The following is a 21707-nucleotide window of genomic DNA, read 5'->3' on the forward strand; positions in this document are numbered from 1 at the left end:
AAAATTTCTATACAACATAGTAATGACCAAGTTAAAGAACCAAAGCAACACAACTCGTGCGGCTTAATTTACACTGTGGCTAGTCGTGTAAAAAGAATAACTTCATAATTTATATTATCCCGCCCAAAAGGCATTTCCTTAATGTCTGAAGGCTCTTAAGCGCCAAAGCCCAGATTGTGGTTACGCTCCAGCAACTGTGCATATTTACCGCGACCAGACAACCATGCCAAATTGGACTGAAAAGTCTTTAGCGGTCGTCTTCGCCACCCACCAACTGAATTCGAGCACAACAAGCTGCGTCAGTTGAACGCGTGGCCCGAGGCGGGCAGAAGGCAAACCAGAACGGAGGATAATGAAAACAAATCCACAAATCTGCGGACAAGGGCCGGCATTAATATGCGGTTTTGACTCCTTGTGAGCAAGGGTCAAATCAGGCCTCATGTCCTGCAAAACAAACACATTTATTCCCGCACTTTACGATGTCAAGAACGGCTTTGATTTCTCGTTTTCCTCGCTCGTTCTGAGGTCAGAGAAAACAATTGAGGCGGGCGCCTTCAGCAATAAATATTAAAAGTAAGTGCTGGTGCTTTTAGGCTATTTGCAATTTCAATTAGCCCCGCGCAACTCGGCATTCAACCGGATTGACTGCCGCTTATGGCCACGCTCTATAACCAGCTGCCTGCGACATTACTCATCCGACAAGTAAGACATAACTTACGGAGACGCCGCGGTGGCACAGTCAAGGTGAAGTGCATGAATTTATGAATGAAATTAGGAGCAAATGTGTGCGTACAGACCCGAGCGGAGAGCCTCAAAAGGCCAAGAACTGCTGTTAGCTAACATTGGGCCAACAGAAGCCGTCGACGACTGCCTCGATTGCCGCCAGGCAACTCAGTCTGTCACCGACTTTGCTCCACTTCGGACGTGTGCGAGCTCAAAAGAAAACCGTGGCCAAAAGATATTTCAACCAAAAGTCCGTTAAAGTGTTGGTAAAATAAATAATTTAATTATTTAAATTAAATTAATTAAATAATTTTTAAATGGAAAAATAATGAAATATTTATTTTAAAAATTTATAAAGTGTTGTTATGCCAATTCCTAATTAAGAGAAATCAAAGCGATCCCAAGCGACTGGCAACTGATTGCCCAACTAAGTGCAAAACTAATTTTCCGTTCATTGATTCCGGTTAAAAAAAAAGTAACCAAAAGGTTTAAAAACCCCACGCAGAAGTCCTCATAGCAAAAAAATAAAAAAAAAAAAACCTAACCTACCTTTCGTAACACAGCCACGAACAAGGATACAACTCAAAAAAAGGACACAGTACGCCCACAATAAACAGAAGTAAAAACTTTTTGTTATTTAATCTAGCCTTTGTAAGAATCAACATGTCAATAGAAGTTTACTCAGGACTCTTTTCGGTGTTCAGTGAGTTTAAAAAACTCAGCTCATCTAAATTGCTTAGCCTTTGCCAACGCAAAGTTTAATTAAAAAGTGTTGAAGCTCTCCGTTGTCGTCTGGGCACCTGGGCAATGCAACTAGACTGCGGTTTAACTTGTTAAGCAAACTGAAATTGAATTCGAAACCCTAATACGGGACGCGTGGCATTGCGTTGGCTGATTGGATTGTTTAATTGCGATGGAAGTCGCACATTTGTACACAGACTCAGCCTCTTAATCCCAGCTCTTGGTTTGTGCCCAATCATATCTTAATCAACTTTCACACCTGAGCTGGCAATTCAATTATTTTTCCAATTAGTTTCCGTCAATAAGAAGTCACCGAGCGGCTGACCCCTCATGATTTGCGGGCGTCATGTGTGCGTAGCATACTTTCCGGGGCCTTTTAAACGCCAATTCGCAGGTTTTTCGGGCAAGAAAAGCGCTTAACGAACTGGAAACATAATTAATTAGACGTATCAACTAAAAACCTGGCAGTAAGCCAAAAATCCCACTTGGCATTACCACTAACTGTGTGTTCCCCTGGCTGGCCTATGACTCCTAACCCCAGAAGTTGATGTTTGGCAGCATGGTGAATCCATTCAGAACGTGTTGGCGACATAACGAGTGAAATATTACGCCTCATGTTATTTTTAAAGGAATCTCTAATGCATCGCATGTACTGGGATCCCTAATGGCACCTAAATGACAGTCGGTGGCAGCAAAGTTTCCCTTCCGTCCAGCCCCAAAAACTTTTCCACACATGCAATTAGGTTTCGTTTCACTCATCACGGCTAGGAACGAGCAAAAAGAAAAACTTTCTCATTCACAACTATATTTGTATTGATTGCCAGCAATCTGTTTGCTACATGCTTAAGATGTTTACTATTAATAGAGCCAAGTGGCAAGTGACATGTGGCATACAGAGAAATAATATATCATCATGAAATACAAATTAATATTAATTTTCCTTTAATTTAGTAACACGTGATCCCTAATAGTTTGCTTGGAAATATGTATAATTATGTGCTTTTATGGCATCGTTGAATGTTTTCCATAAACGTTAAGGAATCACATTGGATAATAATAAATTATATTTTTTTTGTAACTCATTTAGTAATTCTATAACGAAAAAGGAATAATACGGAGTTTTTTTTTGTAACAAAGCTAGTGTTATGTGGCCATTGAGAAGAGGCAGCAGTCAAGTGCTTTATTTCGGGACTGATACGCAGTTTCCTTATCGAGTGTTTTGGCCACCTGACACCGGCTCGTGGCTCAAAATGCCATGTTTGCCTGGCTGGGGATTCAATTTAAATTCATCCTTGAGTCTAATGACTTTTAATGTTGTTTGCTTCACAGGCGAGTGCGCAATTTTTGGGCCTGTCGTCGACTGCTTATCGGCCATGTGGCACCGCAGCCGCAAAGGATACGCCAGACAGTATTAATAACGCATTGGCATTGATAGGAGTAGGCGGCCGTAACGCGTTTGTTTTTTTTCTTCTTTGGATTGGGAAGTGGGTTTCGGCTTGGGCTGGGGCTGGGGCTTCGCATCGAGTCTGCAATTAATCGACGACAGCTAGCATGTTGCAAGGCGTCGCCATCGCCATCGCCAATGCCAACGACAGCAACGATGATGGCCTCAATCAATCATTCATGGCTCATATGTCGCCCAGTCCCAATCAGAGTCCGGCCACCTCCGCCATGCCCAATCCCAGCGAGAGCCCCGAGCTGTTGCTGCTGCGGAATGACAAATTCCTAACACATGTCGCCCATCTGCTGAACATAACGACCGAGAATCTCTCAAGCCTCCTGGGCTCCACGAACGGCACCAATGCGAGCACAATGGCAGCGGACTCGTCGGTCGACGAGGAGTCCCTGACCCTGCGGACCGCCTTCACCGTCTGCTATGCCCTCATTTTTGTGGCCGGCGTGCTGGGTAATCTTATCACCTGCATTGTGATATCCCGTAATAACTTTATGCACACGGCCACCAATTTCTATTTGTTCAACCTGGCGGTCTCCGATCTGATACTGTTGGTCTCAGGTGAGCGGGGACATAGGCGGTGGCAACGCGGCGTTTGCGTAATGTGACATATATCCTGCAGGCATTCCCCAGGAGCTGTACAACCTCTGGTATCCGGATATGTACCCCTTCACGGACGCCATGTGCATCATGGGCAGTGTGCTCTCGGAAATGGCCGCCAACGCAACAGTCCTTACAATTACAGCCTTCACTGTAGAGCGATATATTGCCATCTGTCATCCCTTTCGGTGAGTTTAAATTGAAGCATTATTTTGTAACTTTTTAAAAACTTTAAATTAAATTAAATTGCAATTAATTTATTAATTTTTTTTGTAATTTAACTACATTTTGCTTTGGCCCTTCAGAACATTGTTTAATTCTTTCAGTGTTTTAACGTTCGCATTCATTAACAAAGTGTCCATAAATGGACAGACGATAAATAAAAGAATGAAACTGATATGCCTCACTCACAAACATAATGAAAAGATATCCCACAGACATACCATAAATTATTGGCTTAATAATTATTCATAACTAAACAGGTTGGGGATGATAAAACATGTCAGGCTTGACAACAAAAATCGCATCAATTTTAGATAACCCAGCAAACCAATTACCTAGTATATGCTGACACTAATTAATAGTCAGCTCTGCAAATGTTGCAAGTTCACAAAAAACTGTGCAATTAGCTTGGAATGTTGTAAAATAATTTCATTGAAGAAAATTCCATTTTCCAGTAGTAAACTTTTCTGGAAAATCGCCAACTTACACAGTTTCGTTGGGTCCTTTGGTTGTTAAAAATACAAATGCTTCCTTAAGCGAAAAGGCTTGAATTCCGTTCTTGATTTTCGGTTAATGGCTTGCAGCGAACCCCATATTAAGTTTCCTTTGCTACTGACTCTTTTGAAAAGAAGCAAATAATTCGAATGAAAAATTCGTTCTACTGGTAAACACAATTTGTGTCTCCAACTTTACACATTTTCCCCAAATTTGTGAAATAAATGAATACAATCACTTTCAGAATGTCCTGTGGAATAACCTGATATAAAGGGGTGGGCTGACTAAACCGGATTATAAAGTTAAGAAAAAAAGGTCTTTCCATGAAGTTGGACTTAAATATAAATATATAAGAGTTTTCTAGGCTACAAATTGCTGCGAGGAAGAAGCGAATAAAATCTGTTGTCAAAGTATGTTTATTTTTGAATAATTTAAATTTTTTTTTAATTACAATTTATGAAGTTTCCTTATACACAAGTTTAGTAAACATTGATATCCTGCCCATCTGTCTATTACTCTTTAATAATGTTCCAGATTTCATAGCTACTATTTTTCGAAGGGCTATAAATATTTTCATTGGAAGTGTTTGTGCTCGTGTTCTTTCCTGTTTACACCCACATTAGAGTAAATATTTATGTTGAATTTAATATTTAAGGCGCCATGGAGGAGGCTAGAAAGAGAAATTAGATGGTCAGAGTTTGAATTTTACTGCCTTTATTTTATCCATCTCATATCTGCCCACGTTTAACGTAAACATTTCCATCAACTTCCTCTTCATACTTAACATATAATTTAGCCTAATCTTTCCGTCATTTGTAGGCAGCACACCATGTCAAAATTGTCGCGCGCCATTAAATTTATATTTGCCATTTGGCTGGCGGCCTTCCTGCTGGCCCTGCCCCAGGCCATGCAATTTTCGGTGGTCTACCAGAACGACGGGTACTCCTGCACGGTGGGTGGACCCGATGGCCAAATGGCCGAAATGGGCCAAATGGCGATAAACCAACTGACGCATCTATTTTATCACCTAGATGGAGAATGACTTTTATGCCCATGTGTTTGCCGTTTCGGGATTTATTTTCTTCTGCGGACCCATGACGGCGATTTGTGTGCTCTACGTGCTGATCGGTGTGAAGCTGAAGCGGAGTCGCCTGCTGCAATCGCTGCCGCGGAGGACCTACGATGCCAATCGGGGCCTAAATGCCCAGGGACGAGTCATCAGAATGTTGGGTAGGTGAGTTGAGTTGGCGGCTTGATTGATTAAAGACAGCAAAGTGTCCCCTTCCTCCGCCAACAGCAGGCTGTCAAAACTTTTTCGCCGAAGGTCTAAAATTGAAAATTACTGTCAGCATATTTGCGTTGGCGACATCAAACAGGAGATTTGTCATTGCCCCGCCCTCTTGATTTTTCGCCCCCATTTATTTGCACTTGCGTCATGTGAGTTGAATGTGCTTCTGTTTTTTTTTTTTTCTCGTCTGCGGTGTCGTTAATTTTTTGAGAGCATCGCTCTGAGAGAAGTTCTAAAGCACGGCAAAGGTGAAACCAGGTGTTACCTCAAAAGGAATAGCACTTTGTTAAACTGAAGACAGAAAAAAACAATATTAAATTACACTTTTTCCTTTAGCTTACAAAATTTGTCATACCATATTTTCGCATTTAAAACTATGTTTAATTTATTTATTCTCTAAAAATCACTTATATTAAAACTATTATTTCTTCGGCTATCCTATTTAGTTTTGAGTGTATTACAACGAGAGGGCTTAGGAATTCAAAGAACAATTTTCCATTAAAGGCCAGAAAACGACCCTCAATTTAAAATGGCTTTTAACTGGAAATCCACAGCCCATTGATTTAGTAGTTTACCGCAGCCCTTGGTTTACTAAATGGAAATTAATGGGCAAAAGGGGCTGTTAAGGCCCAGAGTCTTAATTTTAAATTAACTTGGTTTACAGAAAAGGAAAAAGGCACAAGAGGCAGCATTCTCGGCTGTAATTCAGTTGTTTTAAAAAATAAATTAGTATTAAGCAACAACACTTACAAACTGATTGCCAAAACTATTTGATATAAAAGATAAAGACAATTTGTAGCATGACCAACATTTTCAGAGTATTTAATACGTTCTTTATCCTTGCCCGTATTTGCAGTAGCTGTAGCCGTCGCCTTCTTCCTTTGCTGGGCTCCTTTTCACGCTCAGCGCCTGATGGCCGTTTACGGCCTCAACCTGATTAATATAGGCATTAGTCGGGACGCCTTCAACGATTACTTCCGGATACTTGATTACACATCCGGGGTGCTCTACTTCCTCTCCACCTGCATCAATCCGCTGCTGTACAACATCATGAGTCACAAGTTCCGCGAGGCCTTCAAGGTAAGCCTAGGATAAGCCATCTATTACAGCTGAACCCTTTTTTGGAACGTGAATGCATAAATAAGAGGGGTTTTCCCCAAAAACTTTTAGTGTTGGTTTTGTATTTTAGCTTAACTTACTCAGACAACATTTATATAACAAAATGTAAGCAACTTTAAGTACCAAATTAGTTCTCTCGGAATATTCTATTTAAAAAATTTTAAAAACTTATTAAGTACATAAGTAATTATAGTTATACACCCAGAGAAAAGAACATGCCAAATCCTTATATTTTAAATATTTTCGGTACTGATTTAGCCCCGAGGGGTGTTTTGTTTTTAAGGGTGGAAAAATTTTGATTTAAAATTAAAAATAATTTAAAATGTACAATTTTTTTATGGGTAAACCAATTAAATAAATATAATATAAAAGCAAAGTAATTTAAATTTATTCCTTTGTGTAACTTTTTACTTTCACTTCATTAATATCCATGTTACAATCCATTACAAACAAATAACAATTTATTTATGCTTCGAATTGTAATAAAATTGTTTTGATTTGTCTATTTTATAGATTACCCTTACAAGGCAGTTTGGCTTGGCCAGGAACCACCACCACCAGCAGAGCCAGCACCACCAGCACAACTACAGTGCGCTGCTGCGGCAGAATGGATCGATGCGGCTGCAGCCGGCCAGTTGCAGTGTGAACAACAACGCTTTGGAGCCCTATGGATCCTACCGAGTGGTGCAGTTCCGCTGCCGCGATGCCAGCCATCAGTTGTCGCTGCAGGACAGCATTCGCACCACCACCACGACCACCACGATTAATAGCACCGGCATGGGAGCCGGAAATGGAAATGGGATAGGCGGTGGCGGTGGCGGTGGCGGTGGCGGTGGCGGTGGCGGTGGGCGGCGTCTTCGGAAGCAGGAGTTCTATGGCCCCGTTCCGGGCACCGCGGTGCCCCATCGAATTCTGCAGGCCCAGGTGTCCCAGCTCTCCTCGCTGGGCGATGCCAACTCGCTTCTGGAGGCGGAAGTGGTGGACAGACACTACTCCACGGGCAGGGCCAAGAGGGCACTGCTGGCCACCAAGAGTGGTGCCCTGCTGGTGACACCGCCGCAAAACGTCGAGCCATCGGAACTCGGCCAGCCGGCCACCAGGCTCAAGCTGACCAGGGTGATAAGTCGCCGGGATGAGGTGACCAGCAGCACCACTCCGCCCTTTTGCGGAAGCCACAGTCTGCCGGATCCGGAGACCTGTCAATCGGCCTCCGTCGCGGGTCGAAGCTGCCGCAAGTTTCCCTGGCGAAAGCGGAGGCAGAAAACGGAGGAACCACCCACAACTAGCGAGGGCTTGGCCTACGGCTCACCCAAATCCCAGTGATTCCAACTGGCTGATGACTAGAGTTATGCTTAGTTAGGCATTGTTTAGTTAGCGCAATAAACTTTTCGATCTGTAAACAAGCCGCTTTGCATGCAAATTTCGGTGGGCCATAACAAAAGAAAAAAAAAACAGAACGAATGGCCACGGTCCAGACGATTTATGCGAGGCATAAAGTCAGGCTAATGAGGCAACAAACTGTCCCGACGCAAGGCCACGCCCCCATCCTGACATTGGCCATCGAATTGCACTCATAAACTAAGTGTTAAGCTGTCGGACAGCCAGCAAATAATGTGAATAAATAAAAAATGTTGATATCATTACAGCAAAATCCTTTTTACTCTGTTCTTCTCCAGCATAATGCATGCCAGGAGCTGAATCACCTTTATCTGCATTCCGAGTTGGAAAGTGGGAAATGCAGGTTGTGACTTAGTTTTTCCAGCAGCAGCGTTTCTCAGCAATCTGTGCGTGCTTTTTGTGACATTCCTACAGATTGGCAGGCATTCAGTTACTTATCCACTGAAACAAACAATCGTGATCAAAAGAGCGGAGTACAAATACAATAAGATACAGATACAAAAAGAACAAAAATCTTTTCAAAACACAACCCAAAGATCGAACTAAAATGGACTAAAAATGTTCTTAATATCTAAAAAATGTAGGACTACCAAATCTTAATGGTAAAATTTGTTGTTTCGATTAAATAAATTTTTTTCTTGAGTGTAAATCAACTATCCTCGCTGCACTTCCACCTGACAACAAAGTCGTTTCACTTTGCACCTGAACGGAGTGTCGGAGGTCCATTAGTCAAGGGGGCTTTGTAGGCAAGGAAGTGCGTATTGAAACGAATGTGCAAGATGTGGCAGAATCAGCTTATCCTTATCCTGCGGTGAATTGGCACGTGGCGTGAATGGAGGGCGGTGGATTAGTTTCACCAAATAAATCAACTCAAAAGTGGGACAAAATTAAAGAGCTGGGGCTGCCGTCTCTTCTGATACTATGGCCAAACGGAATTATTAATGGCTCTTTAAGAGCATGCAAGTCGAGAGTCAAGTCCTGAAAAATTCAAAGCCACTTCCGCTCTGGGCTGAGGGATTGAAGTTGCAATGTGGTTTCAGTTCATATATGAAATGGATATTCGCTCATTGAATACCGCCTTTTAACAGGAAACCGTAGCAAAAGGCTTGCCTTTGGGCCACTATGGACCGCCTCCTCGTTCATCATCTCTGGCGGAGATTCTTTTGTGAGGAGCTCTTAGTTGGGGATGCTGGCTGCTGGTTGCTGGATGCTGGGCGGGTCCTCCATCAATAAATCGTGTGGCCTGCCGCCTAGTCAATCATAATCTGACACAATAAAGATATTAATCAGAGCCATAAATTTACTTACGGTCTAGACAACCAGTTTAACGGCCAAACAGCTCGCACAAAGCTCCCTGACGAAGATGAAGAGTTCTCCGGATTTTTTTCCCTTCCCGGACTTGAGCTTTAATAAGTCCGGCGGAGGAGCTCGCATATTGTCCCGGTCATTACGCACAGACATTTTAGATTACTCTCCCAGTTTATGAGCGACAAACTTTCACTTTTCAAAGCGGCGAATTTATTTTTCATTCTGTGTTCTGTCGTTTTGGAGGCAAGACTATTTGGACTCATGGACCCTGAGTGGCCATATCCATATTCACATTCATGTCCATGTCCAGATTTAAAAGCATGCTGGTCTGCACCCAACGAGCCGGCAAAGAGCCGGACAAAAGCCGAGTTGCTTTGAACCCATCGCCGAGTTCACCCCAGCAACACTTAGAAAAATACTTCGAAATTACAGAACTTGTCCAAAAAAATGTAAATACTTTTATGAAAGGTAAGCCAGCAAAGGTCTAAGATAATACACATAATATGGAGTAAGGATAATTGCATTCATTACATAAACGGCTTCAAATATCACGTATTCGACATGTTGTACATAGTCTTCGTAAGTAAAAGCTACCTTCAATAAATTAATTAATTTAATTAAAGATTTTATGTAACAATTGTCAGTCTTCTAAGAAAAAATCCTTCTCCATTCTACTGCTCAAATAGCTGGTTCTAGAGTTACATTTTTCAAAAATTGCTAATTCGACCCGTTGTACGTCGTTATTGAAAGTATAAATAGCTTTCAGCAAATTTAAGAATTTGATTCCAGTTTTAAATGTTTTTTTTCCAGTGTTCACAGAAAAATCATCTTCATTTCTTTTCTACAAACGCCTGGCTGTAAAGTTACATATGCCAAGAAATTGAAACGTGCAAAGCGCTTCAGTTGCGTACAATTAAAAATTTACACAAAAATGCGGTTGGATGGCTAAACAACTAGAGTACAAAACAGCTCGAGTACCCTTGCGGGGGCTTCAATTAAAGTTGTGTAAACACGGTCCAAAGGACGCCCTTCATGGCCGACTTATGTGTTTATTTATTGCGCCCTAGCCCCACAATCCAGCCCGTATGTGTGTTTCGATGAACCCAATTGATTCTTTTGTTGGCACTGCCATGGGGTCAACTCTTGCTCTCGTTCAGCGGATGACAAATAAATATTATTCTCTGTGTTCTGTGTGCTGTGTGCTGCGGCTCAGTCGGATTGTTGTGGTGCATAACCGATTTACACTTTAAATGTTGGGTCATGGTAGAAATTTTAATTAAATTCCAGTCGTGAGCCCACAAGAATTCTGGTTATCCTTGATGAGCAGAGTGCCTGCATAAAGCCTAACTGCCAAGCTGTAATATTCTCAGCATCTGTCACTTGCCGCAGAACAATGAAGTAAATTAAAATAACAAGTGGCCGAGAAGCGGGGACAGTTTAAAATCCGAGCAGCAGCCAACAGCTGGCAGTGGCAGTTTTTGACAACAAATTCGAAGCCCCGACCTCCGGTCACAGTTCAACAAACTAAAAGTGTTTGCTTTATGGCCTCGATGTACTCGATGTACTTGATGCTCGGGCATCCCACGCTTTTCGACTCTTTTTTCCCGAGACAAACAAAACAACATTCGCAATCACCGAAAGCAGACAACTCAAGATTAGCTGCGCCACAAGTCGAGAGCCAAAAATAACTCGAAATATTTCGCTCAACTGCAGTAGCCAAAACAATAAACCGTGCAGCCTTGACCATGGACATGGAGCGTTGGGCATGAACCCATCCAAGTCCCAGTCTCCGGGTCAGATGTGGATTCGACACCCTTCCATTGAGGCTTGCACTGGGGAAAAACCGAGAGTTTGTTACTTAGAACTGGTACAAGTCAACTTTAAGCAATGTTAATTTTGATTTCAAAGAGATGACCTGTGTAGTAATCATCTGTTGATACAATTCATGTGGCCATCTTAACGAAAAAACGTTCTGATATATAACACAATTTGGCAAGAAATGTAACATGTTTGGAGCAGAAAAAAGCAGGCATAAAGTTAAACTTATGGAACCTTCTGTTATCCTCCGGATAGAATTTTGTTTAATAACTTTGATTGAACAGATACAAATGTTGTTCTAAATGTATAATAGCCGCATCTCCTAAAACAGTAATTTAAATTTCTAATATATAATATATAATAATTTTTTTTAAATATCTTATTTAGCATAAAAATTTAGGAACTACTATTATTTTACTCAATTAGTAAGTTTAGAATTAGTATTTAATTATTCAATTATTAACTTTTAGATATATATATATATATTGGATATTTTATTTTGTAAGTCGATTATATTATTTTTTTTCAGTAAAGTTGATTTTAAAGTTATTTTTGAACTGTGTTTGTATTTTGTTTGTGTTTGCCAGTGGGCTCCTCGCCAAACACCCGGTGTAATTGTCCTTAAAGCGGCACTAAGAGCTTCAGGATTTACTTGGAACTTTAGCAGAACCAAAATCAGACTATAATCGCCCCGCTGGTGAGTGTGTGTCTCCTGGCATCTTGTTCGCATTCTGAAACGTGTCTGGGATAATTTGTTTGGGATTTAGCGCCAACAGTCCTCCCGAGATCCTGAGTCGCTTCCTCGACGGCTGGTTGTTGACGTCAGCTATGCTAAAACTGTTATGGGATCGAGTTGGTCAATTGAAATTAAGCCAATTTACATAGAACCCATTAACTGAGGCCACTCGTGCAGGGGAGCACCAGTGTCATGGCGTCTTTTCAACAGTTTCAACTGCTCGCTCCGGTCCGTAATAAAGTTTATTAATTAGCATTGACTTGGGAACCGGACAATAAGCCCTTGGACGGTGGATGAGAAAACATTTTGAATTTTACAATACAGGCAGCTTTGATTCAGCTTGGACGCCTTCTTATATTTTGTTCATTGTCACCTCTTCGAGTATCCTACTCATTAACGATTGCACTTTTAAAGATATATCTCCCATTTAAATTTGTTCACGATGAAATTTCAATTATTGTTCAATCTAAAATACATTAATTTCACTTAACTTATTCCTCGGTCAATAGGAATTTAAATAATTAATTTTTTTATTATTTTAATTATCTCAACTGACCTATAACCAGCTTTCAGTTCTGTTCATTTACATTGACAAATGTCTAATTAGCGAAACGGTTGTGTTTTTTCTGCCATACACATTTAAATTTCATGAATTTTTGTTTTGGTAAAAAAAAGAAACAATAATAAATTATTTAAATTTCTCTAGAAGGCTCTTATATTAAAGTCTTATTAAAATTTATTGATTAAATTTTAAAAATAACTTTTCTTATTAAGTGCTACATCAGATATTCAATTTATAATTAATTATAGCCCTCCTGCTGTAATTGCCATTATATGAAGCTAATAAGAAAATAATATTTAGTGTTCAAGATAATCTGTATCGACTGGCCAAGAATATCAGTTTAAGGCCTGTTAAATGTTTTATATTGCTTTCGCTTCCACAAAATAAACCAAACAAGATTCTCAAAAGCATTGCTTTGACAATCAACTGGGCAAAACTTCTTGTCCATCAACGCACAAAAGCAGACGGAATTAAAGCATTCAAATTCGGAGAAAACCCGAAAATTGGGGAATAACTTCAATGACGTGCCTGGACACTTTGATTGCTAACAGCATAACATGATTGTTCAAATTGTTGCGGCATGCCTTTATACAACTTGTGCCTTTGTCACAACATCAGATTACTTTGAATGTTTTGCCTTAAATATTCGTGCAGGATATGACAAGAAGAATGCCAAACTTTTTATCAGAAAATCACAAAACTTTACAAGCTTTACTTATGAATAATTTTAAAAATACTAAAGAGATTCCTGTATTTAATATATAATTCAAAGGTTATATAATATAAAAAGTTTAGTAAATGTTACATTTGTAATTCAAGAGCTGCATGGTTTTACAATCGCGACCTTTTTTTTTTTTGATCCCTTTCGATTCCAATGATTTCGAGACACGTTCAATCGAAACCGAGAATGAATAAATTACATTCCTCTCCCATAAAGAAGCATTTACTTATAATGTTTGCAATTCAGCCCCAACTCGGTTATCGAATGCTTAAAATTCCGCCATCTGCTGAAACGAAATGAATTCAATTAGGGTGATATCTGGCGAATGCGAATTAAATCGTGGCCGCCAAGTGAGGGAACCATTTCGACTATTTCGGAAGTAGCTGAAATGGCTAAAAAGAATGCAGGGGAAGGGGACTGTGTCCGCAGTTCGTGGGACATGTTGCCAACATCCGTTCCACAACAAATCACACAAAGAAATCGAGCCAGCGCCAGCGATTTACAGCTGTTGGCATGCTGTCCATGAAGGGGGGCTTCACATGGCAGTGGATGCGTGGTTTCGGGAGGGGTTTTTTGGTGTGTGGGAGGGGGGCTGGGGGGTGGGCTGGTGAGGTTAGTCTGGCACGTAGCTTACGGTCTGCTGAAGCAACACGCGCACACATGGCAATTCTACGGCAATCGTTACAGGGACTCCAGCTTTTGGGCCCCCGATGCTTGATGTCGATGCGATGTCTGCGGCTTTAACCGACATTAAATTGCTGATTCCTGGCAAGTCGACTACCCATGTGGTCCGCTTCACATTTGCATCGCGTCTCCGGTCTCGGCCTAATTGAAATGGTTTACTGGCACATTGATGCCGATGAATTGAGTTCGGTTAACCGACTAAGTCTTTGGCCTAGCCGTCGGCAATTAAATGTTAAATGCTTTCGGCCTTGAAATCAATTTAAGGTGTGACACGCTCGATTTTTATTTGATTTTTATATTCTGAAACAATGTTGATTTACCATTTCCCCATATATAATTGTATATTTAAATTGCAAGTCAGTTAACCTTATTGAGTAACCACACTTTCAAAACCCACTTATTAAAAATATACTCTTGTAAAAATACAAACTAAATATTAACTAAAACAATTTTAAAGGAATTCTTAAAACAACAAGCTTATGCGAGTGAATTAAACTTTGTGTTTATATATTAAAGGCAATAAATTATTTGACTCAATGTCAATAGGAAATTAATTCAATGCTAGAGACATTTGTTTCATAAAACAAGAATGTGGCATGCAATGTGGGCATAGAAATGTTCATATTATGTATAATTTTCTCCCAAAAATGCATTCAAAAATGCCAGTTGCTTTTCCCATTTACTTTGAATTGGGGTATCAAAGATGAAGTCTGCGTTTTCTCAGACCAATGCAGGTTCAGATTGGACAAGCGACAAGAGAATGATTGCGATGAAAGACCTGAAGACGAAGGAGCGAAACTCATTTGTTTTGTGGATGAGAAAATCAGCAGTCAAGTGCAATGCAGCACAAGCCAAGTTAACAAGCCAAGTTAACAGAGCAGCCAAACATGCCGCACAAATGAGCTGCAAAATCTTGTCAAATTTGTCACGAACTTTTCGGACACAAATCTGGCTGGTGGCCGACTGGCAAGACAAGGAGCCATAATATTTGAAGTGATTTCCACTGCTGACACAGCAACAGCCAAATATGCAAAATAGCTGAGCTGGGCCAAGAAGCTAAGGTTCCCATACATCAAGTGACCTTTCGCCAGGACACGCCTTGTCCGCGTCCAGAGTCCTGGCTTTGACTTGTGGCCCCACTTTGTGTTCAGACTTGGGTTTGGGTTCGAGTCCTTGTCTGCGTTCCAGGACATGCCACAAATCAAGTGCAAGCAGCGCAAAAACGACACCAGACGAACGAACATCGGTCAAGGCCCATAAATAGCACGCCCACATTTAAAACACTCAATGCATAAATCAAAGCTAAATAAACAATGGGGCGGCGTGGATATCAGTGCTGTAAGGTGTTCTACAAAAAATATTTATATTACTAAAATAAAGAAAGTAAGAAAAGTTTAACTAATTGCAGTCAGAATAAAAGCAATCTTTAAGTTATTCACGCAGAAATAAACTTTTCCAAAACGAAACTAAATGAAAATGTTTTTGACCCCAACAAAAATGTAATCTAGCTACTGTTTTATTTGTAATGTAATTTAAAATGTAATCATTCAAGATATTTTAGCACTCACAATGGCAACAAACATATCACATCACTTTTATTCCTTAATTTCTGCTTAAGAAAACATAAATAAATTTGATAAATTACAAGAATTAAATATATCTTGGGAAATTTTCAACTTTGGTAATTACAAATTTGAAAATAATCAAGGGAAATAAAATCATAAAAAAGATATGAAGCCGCCTTAATGGCTTAAACAAAAAGTTAGCGACAACTCATCGGAAAAGGCATTTCTAAGAGAAGTAAAAAAAAAATTGAGTACGCCCCCAAGCTCTCTACACTTTTTGTTTCGCTTATCATTATGTAATATTTACCGAAGACAGCCAGGGAAATAAATGAATAACTCCTCCAGGCGAAACAAAAAACATTAACATTACAGCAAGCATCTTGAACGAACTGAAATAAAATAAAAACAGCAACAAGTCAACAGTAAATCAATTGAAGCAACATTTTAACGCAATTCCTGTTTGATTTATGTGCAAATGAAACGATTCTCTGTCATTCAGGACCACCCGGTACTTTTAAATTAAATGGCAGTGCATTTCCATCGCATATAATTGCCAATTGATAGCGAGTATCGACTTGAAAAATGTCACCAGACAAATCGATTTGACCATCGCCGCTTCTGTATATAATTCCGCTCAGACAAGTCAATCGTTATTAAAACTTATTAGCCAACTTGCCGACCACCTTTCGGCAAAAGGCTTGCGGCTGGTTCTCGATTAGTGCAGTCGGATGACCCCTTTTCAGTAAAACTGTCTGCTCTTTTACTTTTCTTAAGTTGTAAGAGTAGTCTGAAATGGTGGTGTATCTACAAATTTTAAAATATTTATAGTAATATATTAACAAAATGAACAATGAAATATTTGAAATTATTTAAAGTTGAAAAAAGAAATAAATATTACTGGGAAATCAGAATTGATTTAATTTATTGTATGTCAATCGTTGTTAATAAAACCTTTTAAGCTTGCCAATAAAAATTCTGGAGAAACTTGGATATGAAGGTGTGTTTCATTTTTAAATTTTAAAACCTTTAAGTCGTTTGCGATTCAGATTACGCGACGTATATTTAGTGAGCGTTTGCTGCAAATGGCAATAAAGAAAGCCACTAACCTAATTGCAAGTTTCGCAGCTTCCACCAGGAAGAAGGTGAGCCACGACCACAACTTTAGTTGTTGCATCTTCAGGGGACAACTTTGCGCAATTTAGTGGTAGTGGCTTTGGCATATGGTTGCTCAGCTCAAATTCTCCGTTTTAATAGCCGGAGTCACAGGAAAGTGCTTAAAGTTAAACCGTGAGTTAAAAAGGTGACAACACATTTTCAGATAAAGCAAACTTAAATATATCTTTATTTTCTTTTGGAATAAATCTTTTTTAAAGTGTCTCATAAAAGTTTATTTTATGCACTTAATTTATGAGAAGAAGATGTTGCAAAGTTATGCGTTTTGTTATCTCATAAAATTGACTACATACTGAAAAATTGATTCCAATCATAAATAGGTATTACGATGTTAGTAGAAGTTTTTTATTCAAGCAACAAATATATTTTCAGGACACCTCCTACTTTGGACTGCTAATGGAATAGTGTGGTCCGTTCACCTCAACTGAGCTCCACAGAGCCAAAGTTTGGCTGGGAAACGGTGCCAGGGGAGAAGTTAACCACCCGGCCAGAAGACACACTGCAATGGCAAACAAGGCATCATTTGCGCCCTGCACAATGCATAAATTAAGCGGCTAAGTAAGCGTAACGAGACAGCTCCACGCCCCATTCTTCGGCCCCTTTTCATGTCCTTGCTCCTGCGAATGAAAGCCACAAACTCATTTGTGGACGAGACAATGTGAGCGCGAAACTCGCACTGATGAATGTCGCCAGTTGGCGCCTCTCATCGCTTCGAATGCATCTGGCATGCTGAGCATCCGAGACTCCACAGAAACATGCTTCTGAATTCTGTTAGCATTAAAAGCCATACTTATTTTGCTCTAAAACAAGATAAATTAATTAAACATATAAATCGAATTATATATCTCTTTGGTTAAAAGTTTAAGTGATTTAGCTTCTAATTATTACCAAATATTTATTTGTAACCAAAAAAAAAAAAAAAACACTTAGAGTAAACAACCAAAACTAACAAACTCATTGTTTTTTTTTTCTGTGTGGCTACCATCGCTGTCATGTATATTCGGCAATTTATTGCTCTCCTGTCTTAATGAGCGGCAAACTTTATACACAAACGAACTGGCAGTCATTACTTCAAGGGTATCTTTGTTTCTAACTTTAAAGCCTTACTTTAAATTTGCAGTCATATTTATTTTAATTGTTTAAAAAAATTACATAATTTTCAAATATCAATTTGTTATTTAAATATAGCTCTTGGCAGACTTTTAAGCCATTGCCATAAATTCGAAGTATCAATTATTCTTCCTGTTAACAAACACCCACAGCATCAAAAGTTGGCTCGTTGTGGTAGGTCATAATTCTTTAAAATGCTGGCCTTCGAAAAGTTCACACCCAAAATCTATGCCAACGCCATTTGTCTTATCGCTATCTAAGCAACTCCTATGGCTGCGACTTTGGCAGCCACTCAATTTGCATAATTTTGTGTTAATTGAAAAAGTTTTGTTGGTGGCCAACGAATTTATTGCCCGGCAGCCGGGGGCGGCCAACTGCTCAAAGTAAGACCTGGGAGTGATGTGATTAATAATGTAATTGAAGCGCTCGGGGGCGTATTTTGGCCAGGATCTAGTCGGGGGTCACTGGGCTATTTATGCTGAAAACATGGCCAAAACGACAGCCTGAAAGACGTGAGAGCATTTGAATAACACGCGCCAAGTGTTTTAGCCATCACAGTTATGCCTCTGACATCGGTTGAATTTCCAATGCAGAGAAAAAAGAATACAACAAATATAATTTAATATATAACATAAATAAACTAAAAAAGTTGTTAAAAATATTTATTGCTATTATTGAAACCTTTAAAATTTTCGAATAATATATTAAGTGAAATTTAATATATATCCTTGTAATATTAACTTTTAGCCATACCTTTTTTCCTGTGTTATTTATTGAGGTTGTGAGTGGGTGGGCACGTGTTCATCGCTGGAAAGGGGATTTGTGAGGCTTTGGCCATATCATACTGCGGTTTTATTTTTCATGACACAAAAAGCAACAGCAACAACAAACAAGGCGGCAGCAAATTGCTTACACTTTCACTTTTCGGGCCGCCATTTTAGTTAATTTGATGATTTCATTAAACAAATTGCCCAGCGACAAGTTCTTTTTCTGCTTCTTAATTTTAACTCGAATAGCTAAGTGTGTGTGTGTGTGTGTGTGTGTGTGTTAGTGTGTGGGTGTGGGTGTGCGGGCCATAACCATTTCGCATAGTGTTGCCTAAGTTTGGGCGCCGCAATTTGATAAAACCACCCACAAAAAAAACTTTATTTATTTAATGAAAAACATAAATTTAAGGTAAAACATTATATAATCAAAAAACAAATTTAATACTTTTTATTTAAAACATTTCAAAATGGAATTTAATATTTAATTAATATTAAAGACTGATTTATTTTAGTTTAAAAACTTTATTTAGAGTATATATAAATTCGTAATTATTCGTTTTCGGTATGAAATAAATAAAACCCATAAAAAACTCAATTAATTACAATTAAAAAGAATTCTTTATATAAGATTTTGTTAGCTATTTCAACATAATAATGCTTAATATTCAAAAGCAAATTATAATAATTTGTTATCTACTTTAATATAATAATGCTTAATATACAAAAGCAAATTGTATATCGTTTGTCCTTGATAAAGCTATCCACAAAATGGCTAAAACGACAGCACTGAGAGTAAAGGAATAATTAAAAGTGGCCTACGCAACCGGTCGGACCGACAAAATGGGAAGCACTATCCGGAGAGAGGAAGCACTGATTGCAGCCTGCCTCGAATGACCTTCATCTCCATCAATTCGATGCCTTTTCACGCATACAAAATGGGAGTCTCGTCCTTGAATTTCCCTAATTCAGCCAGCCGCTGTGTCTCTTGGCATTTTGGCTTCACAAGTAATCTGCTTTAATGCTTTCCATTATCGTTCGCTGCGGTTTTTCTTTTTTGCCAGTCTGTGAGTGTTGAGTGTTGGCGTTTGTTTCTCTCAGTGTGTGTGTGTGTGTGTGGGTCGGGGGGTGTATGTGTTTATAAAGTCGGCTGTGTGTTTATTTTGCCGTTCCGTTTCCGTTCTGTCGACACATGAAAATTACAACACGCGACTTGCCATTTCAGACAGTACATTTTTGGGCCACCTGTGTGAGTGTCTCTGTTCAGTTTGCCTTTGTGTGCGTTACGTTGTCTATGTGTTTTGGCTCGAGGGCGTAACATTTTTGCGGTCTGCTCTGTTTGTGTTTTTCTTACACTTAAACAAAATCGTTTTCAAAACATACTCAAAAATCAGTTATCATCAAAAACTTGAAGAAAGGAAAATATCAATATTTTTAGGTTTTTTAGAATTTTTACTCCACTCTTTTCAGAAATATCAAAATTTAAATTATCTAAATGTTTACTGGAGCACATTCTGAATTTAGTCACACATTTAAATCAATTAAATTTAAATTTGACGTGAAAGTAACTTAACTTTATTTAAAATCAAGTAAAAGCTGTTTATATAGTTGAACACAAAACAGTTTTGGATACAAGTAAAACAAAAATAATCTTATTAACTAATTTTCGGTGGTATCCAATTACAATATACCATATATATTATTCAACAAACAAGAATATCTTTTTCCGTGTACAGGATTTAACTTTGGCTACCTCTTTATCTTTGCTGTCGACGCCCTTTGTGTGCAAGTGTACTTGGTGCAAAATTTACTGCAGCACCAAAGTTTTCAGCAAAATTACGACCGTAAAGTAGCAGTCAGCAGAAGGTGGCCACCACAATAACGTGCCGTAATTAAAGGTATCCGGCTGAACATAATTTCAACAGCATTTCGCCCAGATATTTCTTATCAAAAGGAGAGCTGGACACTTCAAGGGTATTATATAAGTGGCTGTTTTATGAGGACTCGGCAAAAGTGCTTAGGAATTCCGCTCAGGAAAGGTCAGCAAACACGGGCCTCCGATAGGACTGGCATTTGTCAGTCCCTCAGAGAGCACATCTACTGACTACGTGACACTGAGCCGGCGTGCTGCTGGATTTTGGGTTTCTCGGAATGTCAGATAATCTTGTACAAAAGTGTATGCAAATTCCAATCAATATTCCTTTTGTTGCGATTCGAAAACCATTCAGTGCACTCACATTGGCACTGAACACATGTTGCTGGCTGAAAAACACAATGCCGTAGCCAGAAGGAAATTGTAGCTATGCTTGTACCATAAATAGTTGTAACTAGGTAGTTGAACTTGTTAGCCTTAGGGTGTGCCGATTCAGCAAACAACTATGAAATTGTCACAATAACAACGAAAAACATTGTCTTCACAGTTTTTAAAGTAACACTGCCATTTAAAATGTACAAATTGAGCACATTAACAATCAGCAGTCCGATGTTAGGCTTAAATTTCGTTATCTATACCTCGTTTTATACATTTTTATGGTATCAAAGAGCCTCTGCCATTGCTTTCAATTGGCCAACGACCACATGCTCCTTGACCTGCCTCTTGTCCTGGCCAGAAGATCTCTGGCCCATGGTCATGTCCAATGACGAAGGGATCTTTATGACAGCCGGGCAAGCCATAAAAAGTGTTTCAACAAATAAAGCAAACGACTGGGTAGGATTTTTATACAATTTGCTAGTAACGAGCCATCAATGTTGTATCTTCCTAGTTATCCTCAGACGCTTTTATGGCACGGAAACGTCCATGTCTGCCTGTGCATATCGAAATTGGTAATTGTTTGGCCCGGTCGATTGTCACGCCATTCGGTTGGAGTTTTCAATTTGAGCAACGCTGTGTGTTTGTGCGTGCATGCGTAGGTGCGACCACTTAACCTGGCTTAAAGCTACGAAATACACACGTCCCCACGCAAAAACCAGCCAACCGCATAATCATAGCACAGCCCAAATTAGATGGTGCTGTTCAAAAAACCAAATAAAAAAAATAAAATAAGGGAAAAGTGTCAGACAACATTATTTGAGTGGGAAAAGGCCCGAGTGCCAAATGTTGCGTATACGCAACGTAATCAATTCGAATGTTTTTCGGTTTAGCAGCCACTTTTGCGGCAATGGTGGTGAAATGCGATTACTGCACCTATAAATTGGCGGCCTAATGTAAGGGTCCAGGTATTGAGGTT

At 39.4% G+C, this 21707-nt stretch overlaps 1 protein-coding gene across 7 annotated transcripts; it reads left to right on the forward strand.

Annotated features, from left to right (window-relative positions):
• Positions 1-902: 902 nt before the first annotated feature.
• LOC128255065 (pyrokinin-1 receptor) lies at positions 903-8245 on the forward strand. 7 transcript variants are annotated; one of them, XM_052984542.1, is made up of 7 exons: positions 903-973; positions 2794-3478; positions 3540-3705; positions 5054-5186; positions 5266-5464; positions 6379-6602; positions 7155-8245. In XM_052984542.1, exons 2-7 carry the CDS (start codon positions 3016-3018, stop codon positions 7962-7964), a joined length of 1995 nt encoding a protein of 664 aa, XP_052840502.1. In that variant the 5' UTR covers positions 903-973; positions 2794-3015; the 3' UTR covers positions 7965-8245. The 7 variants fall into 7 exon arrangements, with proteins under 7 accessions (XP_052840502.1, XP_052840511.1, XP_052840491.1 ...); XM_052984551.1 differs by having other exon boundaries at positions 907-985; XM_052984531.1 differs by having other exon boundaries at positions 909-1342.
• Positions 8246-21707: the final 13462 nt, after the last annotated feature.

The sequence above is a fragment of the Drosophila gunungcola genome, chromosome 3R (genome assembly GCF_025200985.1).
Source record: "Drosophila gunungcola strain Sukarami chromosome 3R, Dgunungcola_SK_2, whole genome shotgun sequence".
In the NCBI taxonomy this organism is placed as follows: domain Eukaryota; kingdom Metazoa; phylum Arthropoda; class Insecta; order Diptera; family Drosophilidae; genus Drosophila; species Drosophila gunungcola.

Excerpts from the sequence above, each read along its gene's own strand:
- LOC128255065 (XM_052984542.1), top strand. The coding sequence starts at position 3,016 with ATGTTGCAAGGCGTCGCCATCGCCATCGCCAATGCCAACGACAGCAAC. Across the intron at positions 3,706-5,053 it reads GCCATCTGTCATCCCTTTCG|GCAGCACACCATGTCAAAAT; the intron begins GTGAGTTTAAAT and ends CGTCATTTGTAG. Across the intron at positions 5,465-6,378 it reads ACGAGTCATCAGAATGTTGG|TAGCTGTAGCCGTCGCCTTC; the intron begins GTAGGTGAGTTG and ends CCGTATTTGCAG.